At 39.6% G+C, this 16,284-nt stretch overlaps 1 protein-coding gene across 1 annotated transcript in view; it reads left to right on the top strand.

Moving 5' to 3' along the window:
- Positions 1-16,284, top strand: part of LOC135199623 (zinc finger protein 84-like) — a 108,852-nt gene that overhangs the window by 53,662 nt on the left and 38,906 nt on the right. Inside the window, exon 4 of the mRNA XM_064227781.1 lies at positions 13,948-14,039. Within this exon, the coding sequence (XP_064083851.1) occupies positions 13,948-14,039 (92 nt within the window). The remainder of the gene's footprint in view (positions 1-13,947; positions 14,040-16,284) is intronic.

Raw genomic sequence — 16,284 nt, forward strand, 5'->3', positions numbered from 1 at the left:
TGATAGCATTTTGTGAGTTAACAATGTTTTCTGTAAAATTTATCAAATGGAATCGTTCAACTACCTTCAACTTAATATTGAAATGATAATGTAAGTACTATTGTTTATGCGTACTACTATTGACAGGTGTCTCCTATCCACTAAGAAATAACGTCAGTGATTGTGATATGACATTTTTGTCACTTCGTTTCGTTCACGTCAAAACTAGTTTTACGCAATAACATAACATAATGTTCTAAAGATATCAGTGACTGTTTTTAACGTCATTGCATAATAAGATTTCTTCCATCCTCGAAAAGAAAAATAGGTTAGTGAGGCATGAATCGTGCGTCAAACAGGTGAACGAAAAATTGTGAAACTCCTCTACCACTTATTTGAGCTTGTGCACATATATTAAGGAATACATTGTTTATTTAACATAAGTATTCGAATTCATAAAATTTTGTAAAGTTTTTATATCTTCTAAATATTTATGTTTCGATTTCGATGAGAGTCAAGTGATATTCAAAAAGGTAGAATATTCCGAAGATTTGACGCCAGGTCCATTGGATGCTGTTTTGATAATAATAATAATAATAATAATAATAATAATAATAATAATAATAATAATAATAATAATAATAATAATAATAATTGATTTCAGCTCAGTGACATTTAAAGACAGAACGGAGATACATTACAATTATAGACCGACTTTAGATCTCCGAGATAAAAACTCATAATCTTACATTTTCTTAAATACGAAGAATGTACGGCAACTCTCAATAGATAATACTGGATAACAAATGCCACTTACAACATTGCAAAATTAGAGGAATTGTGATATATATATCTTATATATATATATAATATATATATATATATATATATATATATATATACACAATATATATACTATATATATCTTATATATATATATATATATATATGATATATATATATATATATATATATATATATATATATATATAAATAATATATATCTATATATATATATATATATATATATATATATATATATGATATATATATATATATATATATATATATATATATATATATATATATATATATATATATATATATATATATATGTATATATAATATATATATATATATAATACAATAGTTTTTAAAATGCATACAGCGCAAATGAAATTAGGATGTAAATGTTACACAGAGATTATTCTTAAATTCTTTGTTAATATACTGGTTGGATTGTAACACGTCTTTTATGCTTTATTTTTAAGTTTGAAAAGTTCCAAAAAATATGGAGAGTAATATAATGAATATACTATTTTATCAATAATTTTAAACTCGTCTTCTAAAAATTCAGGACTCTAATAGCTCTGAAGATACACATACTATAATATATACTAGAAATATTTATGTTGATTTAATCTTGTAAGACAAATCTTACCCAGTTTGGCCGACATATTTCTTATCACTCCCTAACAAGGAATTGTCAGGGTGTGATAAGAAATATGTCGGCCAAACTGGGAAAGATTTGTCTTACAAGATAAATCAACATAAATATTCAGTTAGAACAGGACAGACTTCTAGTGCCCTTTTTATTTTTTGTTCACCTTAGTAATCTTAACCATGTGATTGATTGGACAGAGGCAAAAGAGATTTTTATTTTGTAACGATTATATTAGTAGGAATATAATTGAATCTGCTTTATAAAGACATATTCTGGAAAACTTTTAAATTTGAGCCCTGGTATGTACAAAATTAGACAATGTTATCATAGATAAAATAGTGAAGAGTTTTAACATTATTCTTTAATTTGGTGTACTTGGCAAGTTCCTTTTTATGTATTTCTTGTGAGTTTTAACATTATCCTTTCAGTTTTTTTGTGTTACTAGTCAAAAAAAATTTATTTTTTATGTATTTCATATTGATAGTACTGTTCATTCAGTTATTTTTGTTTATTGGTTTTTTTAGGTATGTTTGTTAATGCCGTTATTATTGTTACTATTCATAATTGTGAATTCAGTTGTTTTATAAAACTGGTTGACATAGTCAGTGTTTTTCTCTTCTTATAAAACTGGTTGACAATAGTCAGTGTTTTTTTTTTCTCTTCTGTAAGTAATTGGGTCATTGGGCAATTTACTCTTTTTCTTTTGACTTGTTGGGGGTGTTAAAGCGGTTGGGTAATCTGGACGAATGCTGTTTCTGTTTGTAATGGCCTTATTGTACATACATATATAATTCTTTTCCACTTTGCTTTCGTGAGAGCTTTCTTGCTCAATAGTTTTTTACGTTTTGTATTACTTTGTGCCCCGAAGATGTGTTAAATACACGAAAGTACTTGGCACTCTGTCTTTTCTTTTTTTAAATTTTCCCTGTGGCTTTTGCTGGTAAAACAAAATCACGTGCTTACTTTTGTGATTTCATAGTGTAAAAATAAATATGATATATAATCTATATATATTGATATAATATATTATATAATTATATAGTATCTATTCATCAAGCCTATTAGAATTTGTAATTCTGAATTTTTAGAAGACGAATTTAGAATTATTGATAAAATAATAGACATTATGTTACGCTCCATATTTTGGAACTTTTTAAATTTAGAAATAAATCATAAAGACATGTTACAATCCACCCAGTATTAACAAAGAATTTAAGAATATTCTCTGTGTACTATTTCATCCTAATTTCATTTGCACTGTACCCATTTTAAAAACTATTGATATTAAATTTAAATTAGTATTTGAATATAATATTTTGAGAAATAACTAATTAAGAATGGCCCACCAAATTCAAACAAAAATGTATACATCATAGGCTATTCCTTGCAAAGAATGTAATAAGATATATATCAGGCAAACACCAAAAGAACTAAAGGTGTGATGCTCTCAGCACAAACATCACAAATCAAGAGGCTTAACAAATAATGGCAATGTGGATCATTGGCTTAAGACAACAAGGCCATGCTATTAACTGGGATAATTCCTCGATAATCTACAGGGTCAAAGATTACTACAAGAGGAATCTGTTGGAGTCCATTTTTATTGAAGCCATGTCAATAAGGAATTTAAATCTTCATCCTGGATTATAACCTTGATCCTCTTTCCTTGTCTGTTTTGCTTAAAGAATACACCACCCAGATTACTAAACTGTAACCCTGCCCCCTCTTTCTATTTTTGTATATAAAGGTCTGTCAAATTCTATCATATTCAATGTGAACTTGAAAATGTAGACTAAACTATGAAAGTACTTGTTTCAAGTCCCCAGTTTCAATTACCTTTTCTACCATGGATTTAAGGATATTCTCAAGCATGTGTTATTTCATGCTACACTGGAATATATATATATATATATATATATATATATATATATATATATATATATATATACTAGCAAATTACAATCTACGATGGGTGATAAACTGCGGGGCAGAAGTGAAAAAATTTAGTACTACTTGTTCAGCAATATTAAAATAAGGGCGATTTTTATAAATACCTACTACAGAACCACTTTGTACATATTATCAGTTTGTCCACAACTTAATTTCAAGTTGGCCAGAGTCAGTTTGATCTGCTGCCATCGCCCACATACAGTTGGCCATGTGTGAACTTGGGTGACGGCAGAAAACACACCAACACGATCCAAAGTCTGGCTCTCGCGACTTGTTTGCAGTGAATGAGAAGGCCAGGTTGATGGGAAACTGCCTGCGCCGTAACTGGAATGGAAACTGGTTGTCCAAAGGCATCAGAGGAATCCAGGGGATGAACAGACGTTTGCCGGTGTGAGGGCCCGTTGCTATCACTGCTTCAATGACGTGGGAGTTTAGCTCCATAACGGTGTACCTCGTTCCATTGCAATGTCCATTGGCAAGGATCAAAATTCCGGAGCAACATTATCGGGCAGTACTTTTTTCAACGTTTAATTTTGTTTGCACTGGCAGTCCCGATGGATTTAAGTTATTAAAAAAATCTTGAGGATATTGATGACAATTTTCATCTTTTATTGTGTCCGGGGTAAGTTGTACAGAAATTATGTATGAAAAATCGTAAAGTATCTAAGTCTACGGGAAATAACCAGCCTCGTTTCACGGCCAGAAACAGCTCAATTTCAGGGAATCCCTTCTCACCCCTTACAAAGGAGGGGGGGTAGGTTGGATGAAACCCCATTACAAACCATCTTAGGGGTCCTCACCATAACCCTGCCAATTTTCATGCCCATCTGACCAGCCGTTTGGCCGTGATTGAATGAGAGACAGACAGACAGACATTACGCCCATTATAGTATGATATATATATATATATATATATATATATATATATATATATATATATATATATACTATATATGTGTGTGTGTGTGTGTGTGTTGGTGTCCTCGTATTTATTTACAAACGAGGCAACCGGGTTGTTCTTTTGATCTGCATAGCAGACGTCGGTTGTATAAACACCATTCATTCTTAGCTCAGTCTCCTTGACTGTGATGATATTCTCTAAGTTTCGTTTCAATTGCTTCTTTCTGGTGTGGAGGTTAAGTCGTTGAAACACATGGTACAAAAATATAAGATATATTCTTGCTTACATCGTTGGATAGTGCAAAGGAGGTCTTTGAATTGATGTTTAAGCTAAGAGAGGAAGGTGAAGTCTGAGATACATTTTGTTTACAAAATCATAGGAGAGCAAACACTGCTCAATATACAGACAGATGAACTAACATACGTAACTGGGTAAGTCGCGTAGGCAAGTCGCCTCGTGGGAGAGTCAACATATTTTCCCAGAGAATGCATTGTTGATATTGTCAGCATAGAAAATGCTGACCCCAGGTGTCCACACACTGGGGTGCATCGTCAATCTATTTCTTGCCTGACCTCCTTGGTCTCTGGCCTGGTTCTTTGTAATGTACATTACTCTACGAATGTGTACATAAATACCTTTATTTAATGTAACCCATACACACACACACACACACACACATATATATATATATATATATATATATATATATATATATATATATATATATATATGTGTGTGTGTGTGTGTGTGTGTGTGTGCGTGTGTCAATCCATGCTACACTATCACCCAGAAAATAAAGACATGATATTATTTAGTCCTCCTGTGGCGGGATCACAAGCTAGAAAAAAAACAAGAGAAAAATCCCCCCCTCCCCCCCACATTAACCTAAACGATCCACCTGCCAAAATCCACCCTCAGTCACACTTTCTTCTTTACACAACAAATACACGCAGGACAATTGACCTACACCTATAGAAAAACAAAACCCCCAAAAACAACACAAAACACACGTACTTACCAACACTCCAGATACTCCCGGCTATCCTGTGTTGTCCCACTGGTTGAGGTCACAGAAATACCAAGAACAATACAAAAAATCACACATAACAACAAAACACAACACAACAAAAGACCACTGCACAAACAACACAACACAGGCACAACAACTCTAAGCAAAAAAAAAAACACTAACTTGACAACAACAAAAACAACACACAAAAAAAACAGCTAATTTCCAATCCTTCAAATAGCTGTCCGACACTACTAACTTCACCAGCTCTCACCAAAGACTCGCTTAAGACTGACGCAAAAACTCTCACTCAAAAGTCAAAACACAGACCTCCAACAGCAAACAGCCCAGAACCTACCAACAACCAATTCAGTCATTAACTATCCATACAGCAATTACACCCTCTCTCTCTCTCTCTCTCTCACACACACAGACGTTGTCAAATGGAACTTCATAACTCCTCCATATTTCCTCCCCTGTTACATTTGACAACGTCTCCTTTCACTCACAACACCCACACTAAATAGCCTTCCGCAACACCCACGGATGCTCAGATGCAGGTCCCCTGGATCTTGTTTGAGGGCCCTCATACACACACTCAGTTACACCGCCATCAACTTCTCCCAGATCACTTCCAGTCAGACTACCATCATTATCTCCCTCACTACTATCCCCCCAAATCCCATTCACTATCTCATCTACCCCCTTTAACTCTTGTCCGAACATCTCTTGTAACTCTGCCACCAAATCACTTACCTCAATTTTACACTCCTGCCAAACTCCCTCCCAGAGAGGCTCATTCATACTGCCAACTACATCCTTACTACCCGATTCCCTTCCTGGTGAAACTTCACTAAACCCTTGACAATTGCAAACCCACACACGCTATATGTATCACTTACTCCCCCCAAAATCATCTGTATTACACTGCGTAGCCTTATCCACATTTTTACCCTAACAACTAACTAACCCCATCTATCATGCAGCTTACGTTTCTCCCTTTCATTCCCTTTCCTTACCTTTTTCCGCTTCCTTCCATACTCAACCAACACCAACTGCCGATCTTCCAGACCCATTTGCTCACTGACACTCGGCTCACATTTATTCACCCTCAACCACTCACTCATCGCATTCTCCCGAACATACTGTGGGGTACTTCCCTCCACTTACGGAACTGGTTTATGGTGTGCCCTAACCTCATCCACACCCCCATCTACTCGCAATTTCCCCAACACATAACTCAATCCACTTGGTCCCACTTCCAAAATCTCAAAAGGCCCTTCAAATTTCTCCCTTACCTTATTCACATTCATTCTCCCTTTTTCAACCACCTCTTTCAACACCTTATCTCCAACCCCAAAACTTTCAAACCTTACACTCGCTTTCTTCCACAAATCTTGATCACTCTTTGACAGACCCAGCCGCGGCCTACAAATCCTTTCAAAATTCAACACATACTTACAAGGAGATCATACCTATACTCTTCTGCAGTGTGGCGTTATATACCCAAACTGCACGTCCTACATACATATCCCAATCATTGTCGCCTTTACTCATCATTCGCAAAATCTCAGTCATCGTTCTAACAGTCCTTTCCGCCAAACCATTCGCACTGGGCATATATGGAGTAGAATACACATGGACAATACCCCATTCCTTCAACATTTCTTCAAATTCCCACCCCACAAACTCAGGCCCATTATCACTCAACATTTTCGCCGGCTTACACACACACATAGGCAACATCACTTGCCCCACCATATGCTGCAATAGTTTTCACTCCTCTTATCTTTGATGGGAACCGCATAGGCAAATTTACTCATATGATCCACCATCACAATCATTCCCACATGCCCCCGCACAGTCTTTGGCAACGAAACACAATCAATCACAAGCATTTCAAACGGCTCTTTCATCTGCAACCGCAACACAGGTGGACTCGCATGCACACTGATACTTTCCCCTCTGGCAGTCTTCACACGTAACAGCCACATCCACACAAATCCTATTCAACCCAGGCGCATACAATCTCTCTCTCATGCACTCCCACAACTTATTTTTCCCCATATGCCCAAACCGATCATGCACCAACAAACACATACTCACTGCTGACTCAACAGAAAACACAGTCACATACACTTCCCTGTCATACACCCCTTCCTGATGCAAAAAGTACACTATGTTTTTTACAAACCACAAACCGTTTAGCAACCCTCCTATACATACCCAAACTCAAGGTGGCCAAATCTTCCACACGTACTCCCCCCAAAGGAACACACTTGCCGCAACACTTATCTCCAAGCACTTATCTTGCATTTCCTCAATCTCCTCCTCACTCAACAAATCATTCTCACTTCTAGCAATATCAATTACCCCCACAAAGTTTGCTACAAATGCACTACAATCCTGAATCCTAGCTATTGTGCTACCCCCCTTACTAAGAATCCCATTTACCTATATCTACGCTACATCATGCATCCTCAAAAAATCCATCCCTATCAAAAAGCAAGCTGGCATATCATTTTCTCCCATGATTACAAAGTTTAGTACAGCTTCCAAATCTCCCAACCTAACCTTTAACTGCACCTCTTCCCAAACCAAAACACTTCCTTGTCCCAGCCCATGTATCCTCACACTTGTACACCGCCTTTTCACTTCCCAATCGCATCTCTCCCCAGTTCACTTACCACTGGCCCACTCACCAAGGAAGCTTGTGCCCCTGTAAAAACCAAACCACAGTATTCACTATCATTTATTCTGATCATCGCCACCATCTTCCCTCGTGTCCCATGCACACACATTCACTGCCACATCCACCTGATTATCCACATCACAGTCATCCTCACCACGTTCATCCTCAGCTACCTCCCCACTTCCATACTCCTGATTCAAAACCCCGCCCTTCATAGTCCCCTTTCCTAACCAACCAATGACAACCATTTTCCCCGCACTGAATCCTCGAAACCCCATGCTCACTGCCCGTACTTATCCTCCCTCGATATTCGACCGGGTCTATCCCATCCAAAATACAAAAACACCCTTTCATTCCAAACAACTCAGCTACTGCTAACAGCAATTTGTACGCAACACCTCCTCTTCCCCACCTTGTTCCTACCGCCTATGCCACTCCTTTCTGCACTTCACTCATCAATCTCACTCGCAACTCATTCGCACTACCAGGTACCTCTTCAACCAGACCTCTCCCTTCCAAGTCTTTCAATGCCGAAAACAAACATTCTCACACTCTGTCATCCCCCTCAAACCTCTCTCTTACAACCAAACCCTCAGGCACCACATTCGGACCCCAGTCACTCTTCACGACACCGTGCCCCTACCCCATGCATCCTAGACATTGCATCAGCAATCACATTTTTACTCCCTGGCACATATTCTAACCTAAAATTCAAACTCCACTTCAAATCTTCAATCATCCTCGCGATCCTAGCATTCACACTCTCCTTCTTGATCATATACACTAATGGCCGATGGTTCGTCCGGATGACAAATTTTACCCCATATAAAAACTTTAAACGCTTTCACACAAAACCTTATTGCTGCAGCTCCTTTCTCAACCACCGAATACTTCCGCTCCACTTTATTAAAAACTTTACTTACATACGCAATTACTCTCAACTGTTCCTCCCCATCCACCTCTTGCATCTGTGCCAAACACCCTCCCATACTAACCTCACCCGCCTCCTCACTATAGTCTGGAAAAGCCAAGGTGACTCTCTAGCGGCCTCCTCTTTCAATCTCTCAAATGCTCCCACCATTCGCTCATCCCACCTTAGCTTAGTACAATTTTTCTTCCTGTCCATTCCGTCAACGGCTTCCCTATACCCGAACAATCGCTAACAAACTTCCTCCCAAACTCAATCAACCCCAAAAACCCCTTTAACTCGCGCACGGTACCGGGAAACTTGGAACTCCCTTACCTTTTCCACAAACTTTTCACTCTTCCTTACGCCACTAGCACTTACCTTATGACCAAGAAATTCCACCTCCCCAGCCAACCACGAACACTTCTCCAACTTCACTTTCACTCCAACCTCTTCCAACCGCTCTAATACCTTCTCAAGCAGCTCCATATTCTCCTCAACAGTTTCACTCACAATCAAAATATCATCTATAAACACAGTCACCTTCCTTCTATCAAACCCAGCCAAAACCCCATTCATTGCCCTTTGAAAGGCAGCAGGCGCGTTAGCCAACCCAAAACTCAACCGTTTAAACTGGTAGTGGCAACTACCACTTGAAAAAGCAGTAACAGGCCTGCTCCCCTCCTCAAGAGGCATCTGGTAATAGCCCCTTACTAGGTCTAATTTGGTAAACACTCTCATCCCATGCATCTTGTACACACAATCAGACACCACATTCATCGGAAATCGCTCCTTCACAGTCACTTCATTCACCCTCCTATAATCTACACACATCCGCAGACTTCCATCCGGCTTACGTACAGGGACTATGGGGCTATTCCAAGCACTCTCACTCCTCTCTATCACTCCCACTCTCTCAAGCTCCTCACACTGCTCCTCAATCTCTCGGGTAATAGGCGGGGAAAAAGTGGCGAGGACGCTGATATATGGGGGTATCGTCTTCCAAAACGATCTTGAATTCGGGAAGCTTAGACCCCCAAAAATCCTCGTCACCACGACTCAACGCACCCCGCCGATCCCACAACATCTGCATCAACCGCCTCCTCTCATCATCACTAACATTCTCACTGACCTCAACTCTTCCTCTCAACTCATCATACTCCCAATCATCACTGCCTGTCATGCTACCTGTCATCACCTGTCTCACTTCAACATATCTTGCATCATCTGTACTCACCAACGTGTATAGCAACCCCACACAATCACCTTCACGTATACCCCGCACTCGTTTTTTCCTAACACTCGGCAATGAGGCTACAAAAACCCGCGGATTCTCCATATCCAAAATCCCGTCGTATACATGCACGCTTGCTCTTACTAACTTGCTCGCATCCACACCCTCAACCACGTATGTACACTTGTCACCTTTGACAATCCCAAGACTATCCGGCCACGCAACTTTCACACTAACAACTTCTCCGACTTCTCGCGGCACCTTTACACTCTCTTTCGCAATTAACGGCACCCCCTTCCATATTTTACTGGTTACCTCCCCATTTCTACCTAAGTACAACTCTCCACGTATGTTCCCCTTCATATGCAACTCAACCATATTTGCTCTTGGACGGACCACTATCCCACACTTCCTCAAGAACCCGTACCCCAACAACATATCATACTTATCACTCACTCCCTCGATCACATAAAAGTCACTTTCATCTACCACTACCCCTCCGATTTCTACATTTTCATGCACCACTCCCACCACAGGCATACCCAAATTTCCTATTCCTCGTACCTCCCCTTTACACTCCCCAATTTCACACTCACTCCGCAACTTGTCGCATCCATTCTTAAAAAGAATATTGACACTACACCCAGTATCAATCAAAGCAACCAAACACACCCCTTTGCACCTCACTTTTACACTCATACATTCATGAGCTCCATCCCCAAACCCTTTTTCATGTAACAATCCTTCACGCACATGCATCACTCCTACTACCCGCATACCAGAGGACCCACCCAACTGAATCCCCTTCTCACCTAGTTTCCCGAACTCCCAGCCTGACTCATCCTCTTTCGCCTACACACACTCGCAACGTGACCTTCCATTCCACATTCAACACATTTCGCACGCTGTTCTTTACACATCCTAGCATAATGCCCGTTCTTCCCGCAGTTGCCACAAACTATGTTCATACGGGTACCCCGACATCCACTAGCTATATGCCCTACCTGTCCACACCAATAACATTTAATATCCCTATCTTCTTACACTCACTCACCAAATGCCCTGTTTGCCCACACCCAAAGCACGCTCCTAACGCCCAACGACATTCATTCTTCCTGTGTCCTGGCTTACCACATCTATAACACTGATCTCGCTCACGACTAACTGACCCTACTCTTCCAACATTGTACTTCTATCTATTTTAGGGCTAACTACACTCACATTACTTGCCCTAACGCTCCTATCTACCACTCGCTCTGCCATTCGACTCGGCCCTTCCAAAACTGCCTCCCTATAGCTTTTTAAACTCTGGTACAACCTCACCTACTTCAGTCCTAACACTAACACTTCTACTCTCTTTCATACACCTGTCTAACTCGTAATCCTCTACTATTTCTAAAATGTCATTCCATGTTAACCTTTCATTCGTCCATCGCATTTTCTCCTTACGTTTCAGATTTATAAACTCATATACACTCTCTGGTACAGTCGCCAACAACTTTCGCACTAACTCCTTACACTCATTTATCCCTTCGTCCCCAAACTTTTTCCTAGCTAATGTTTCTAACCTACAGACATACATCGACAACGACTCGCCAACATTCATTCTTGCCTCCTCAAAATCTTGCTTCCTCCTATATCTAACGCTACTCTTTATCTTCTTTGCCTGTTCTACAATCCTAGCTTTTACACTCTCATACGGCACATTCCCTATACTCATAATTACCCTAAACATATCCAACAAAAATCCAGTCAAAAAGTTACCTAACTCTCTTGCCCAGACTCTCTTGTTATCCCATACTTTGCCTCACAATACCTCTCATATTCCTCAAAAAAAGTCCCTTATGTCCCCTACTACCATGTTCCTCGTATTGTGCACATCGGGGTACCTCTCTCATATACACAGCCTTTCGTACTTCCCGCTCACTCTCACTCTCACTTTCGCTACTTCCATTCTGACCCATCTTTCCCTCTTCCGAATACAGCGAATCCACTTCCATACTCACGTCCATACCCCTGACTATGCTCTTCTTACCCATCTTCTTTCCACTCACCGCTATCCAAATCACTCTCAGCCCTTTCCCCAATGTATTCCGAGTCTTCCGACCTAGTCTCATCCTGTCCATCACCCTTACTAACCTTCTTTCCTTTAGTCTTCTTCTTTCCTCAGCCACTTTCTTATTCTTGTCCTCAGGTTTATCCTTATCCTGTGTCTTCCCCTTCTTTCCCTTACCTATCACAACCGAATCCCCTTCTTCACTCGTACACTCATCCACTCGCTCTTTTGCTTTCTTTACCATTCCTGGCCCGTCACAAGACCCGGTAGGCCTACCTCCTACAGCTCCCTCTCCCACGAATCCCTTCATCATTTCCTGCATCATCTCTTGCACTGCATTCATCATTACCCCCAATTTTTCATCCATTTTCTCAACCATTCACTCTTCCGCTCCTTTCACCTCTTCTTTCATTTCCACTTCCGCACCCCTTAACATTCCTCTCATTTCCTCTAACTCCCTCTTCTGCTCCTCACACTCTACCCTCAACCTCTCATTCTCCACTTCCAACCTTCCCTTAGCTTCCCTCGCCAACCGTAACTCCTCCTTCAGCCTCTCTATCTCCTTTCAACCCTTCCATCCTCACTTATCCACCAATCACACAATTCACTACCAATTACCCTGCAGCTGCGGCACCAACAGTCCCTGTTCGGGCGCCAAAAATAATGTGGCGGGATCACAATCTAGAAAAAAAAACACAGGAGCAAAATCCCCCCCCCCCCCGCCCCCTCCCCCTCAACATTAACCTAAACGATCCACCTGCCAAAATCCACCCTCAGTCACACTTTCTTCTTTACACAACAAATACACGCAGGACAATTGACCTACACCTATAAAAACAAAACAAAAACAACACAAAACACACGTACTTACCAACACTCCAGATACTCCCGGCTATCCTGTGTTGTCCCACTGGTTGAGGTCACAGAAAATACCAAGAACAATACAAAAAATCACACATAACAACAAAACACAACACAACAAAAGACCACTGCACAAACAACACAACAGCACAGCACAACAACTCTAAGAAAAAAAAACACTAACTAGACAACAACAAAACAACACACAGCTAATTTCCAATCCTTCAGATAACTGTCCGACACTCACCAGTTCTCACCAAAGACTCGCTTAAGACTGACTCAAAACTCTCACTCAAAACACAGATCTCTAACAGCAAACAGCCCAGAACCTATCAACAACCAATTCAGTCATTAACTATCCATACAGCAATTACACCCTCTCTCATCTCTCTCTCTCTCTCCTCTCTCTCTCTTCTCTTCTCTTCTCTCTCTCTCTCTCTCTCTCTCTCTATCTCTCTCTCTCTCTCTCTCTCTTTCTTCCTCTCTTACTCCCTCTCTCTCCTCTTCTCTCTCTCACACACACACACACAGACGTTGTCAAATGGAACTTCATAACTCCTCCATAATCCGACTATTAAATGGGAGCTGATAGAATCAACAATCGATAGGTGTCATGGCTAAGAAAACTAGCAGCCATCATTTTCGACGGCATTCATTAACTATGCGACCAAATCATTTTAATATTTTGGGCATCCAGTCTTGAAAGTTCGATAAATCATAACACATATTTTAAACATTATTATAACTGATGATAGGCAGCCAGTTCTATTGTAATGCCAACTGTGACAGTCTTTTTCAATTTGGCCATTTAGTACATTGTAATTGCTTTCGGTTTTATTTTGGAGAGATTATTGCAGACAGAGTTGCATTAGTTTGCTGTTACTGAAATAATTAATTCAATGTGTCACTTTCAGTTTAATTTCACATTCTTTCAACTTCAATAATTTGTTATCTCGAACGGTAATTCCCCTTATATCTCGCAGCTCAGTTTCGACCCTCAGCACAAGTAATGTATCTTGCATTTCTTTGAATTAATTCTCTAATGGGTATGCTTTAACAAAACTTCGAGGGCTGGTTCATTTCCATCACCTAATATCACCATCGCTAAGGTCCCTACGATACCAGTAATTTTTGATACAGCTATAGCACATCCATTCTTCATCTCCTTTATCGGGTTTACAAGGCGAACAAACCAACATTCTGCTTTCGCAACACGTAATTAAGTATTATTTACACGTGTTCTACGAACGGCTCTTTCATACGGAACTCAAAAACGTAAAAAAGCAGGCTTAGTTTTTTTTAATTTGCAAGAACACTATAATGCAGTCGAACACGTCCGCTTCCATAGCTGCCACTCTTTTTTCTAGTATTTTGCCTAATTCAAAAATTGAGGTTATCATAGTTTGAGAACTTAAGGCCGATTGTGTAAGCTGTATTCTTTAAGTACTGATGAACTCTATTATACTTCATTTTCCCATGCCTACATTTACCTTAATTCATTTTACAGTGCATTTTGTCCCAAAGTTTGCAATCCTCTCCCATTTGTAATGCAGAGCCATTTATTTCATTCTTATATTTTCTTTGTTTGTTAATTTTTCTTAATTTAAGAACTGAAGTTACCATGTCTCCGTGAGGGCGCTAGTTTTGTTGCATTGACATTGCCGCACTCGTTGATATTGTAGTACTTGTTTTCTTACCACTGCTTAGGATATTTATATTTTTTGCTCTCTTCTGTCTCAAACTTTGCCGTTCTCTTTCATTTGTAATGTTAAGCGATTTCACCCGTATTTTTATTCAGTTTAGTCTAAGTTTTTGTGAATGCAACATTAAATTTATTAGAGTTAGATGACTGGAACCAAACATTTCAACTTTATTATTAATTTGAATTGGTTTTTGTTGCAAAATCTAGCTCGTTAAACAACGTCACATAACTATATTTAGCTTTAAGTTCATTTACAGTACAAGGCTTCCTGCTCGTTACGTTCCATGGACGAAACAACGCTGTCAATTCAAGAGCATCTCGATAAGAAGAAGAAGTAATGTTTAATATTTACCTTTAAGGGTTTTTGACGTTTCCTGTGGCTGTTCGTGAAGAGTGGCTAAGTTCACCATCAAACAAATGCAAGTTTAAAATTTTGTCATAAATTATGCAGAGTTGCTTTTGAAGCTACAGATGCTAGGTAATAGGTTGCTGTATGTTAGCTTCTTGTCCTATCATTGCGACCAAGTGTTGCTGCTCCTAGATTTGATAAATTTCTACAGAGCCAGACACCCTACCGTTCGAGGTGGAACTTCTATTTGTTCCAATAGGGATATAGCTAGTACCTACCTAAACTTACGTCTTTTAGCCTACCTACCTATTAGACTTATACCTTGGTAGGTATCCTAGTACCTTCAGTGAAATTTGGGTCAATCATTGAAGCTTGGCCTAGGTAGGGTAAACAACCGACTGGACTGGCCAACTCACTGACTACCGCGGTTTTGGCCACCCTCCGGAAAAGTTACTTTAACACGTCCTGACACCAGAGATGGTCATGTCATGAGTTGTTGGTGGTGATAGCAGGAGCTCAAGACCTTTACTCTCCTTTCGAATTAAGTATTTTCTCCAAGGTTAGAAATAAAGGCCATATTTTAAGATTTAAACAGAGGGTAATGAAAAGTGTGGCCAACGCAGTGCACACTACCCCAAAACGCTTTCGAAAATTTTACTTGCGATTTAAAAAGTTTAGAAGATTGACGCCATGATGGCCCGCCCAGCCTCTCCTCAGGAGACAGGTGGAAGAGAAAATCTGACAGGAAAGGGGGATTGGTTCTTACACCCGCCACCCAGCGGCGGGTAAGGTAGATCACCTGACCTACCTGTAGCGTGTGCCGCGAGTTTTAAATTTTCTGTCGTGACGTCGGAGTCGTAAGCTAAGTATATAGTAGTATCTGCCAGGTAAGTATGTACAAAACTTTATTGTATACTAACAATATCATTTTATGAAGACCTCACATGCTTATTTTAGTTTGTATGGCAGTTTCATATACTATATCTCCTTTTGTTGGTGAAACTTCAATCTTTTGAATGGTATGCTTAAATATTGAATTGTATTTTTTTTCACCGATTAAATATCGAGTGAAAAAGTGGCTCATTAGTCTGTGCAAGTACCTTAGTAGTGTCGATGACTGAGTGGCAACATACTGGCCACATCTCTCAGAATGCAGCCACTTCCTGAAAAAGTGCTTGAATTATGCAATTCCGTAATTTA

This window comes from Macrobrachium nipponense, chromosome 26 (genome assembly GCF_015104395.2).
Source record: "Macrobrachium nipponense isolate FS-2020 chromosome 26, ASM1510439v2, whole genome shotgun sequence".
Lineage (NCBI taxonomy): Eukaryota > Metazoa > Arthropoda > Malacostraca > Decapoda > Palaemonidae > Macrobrachium > Macrobrachium nipponense.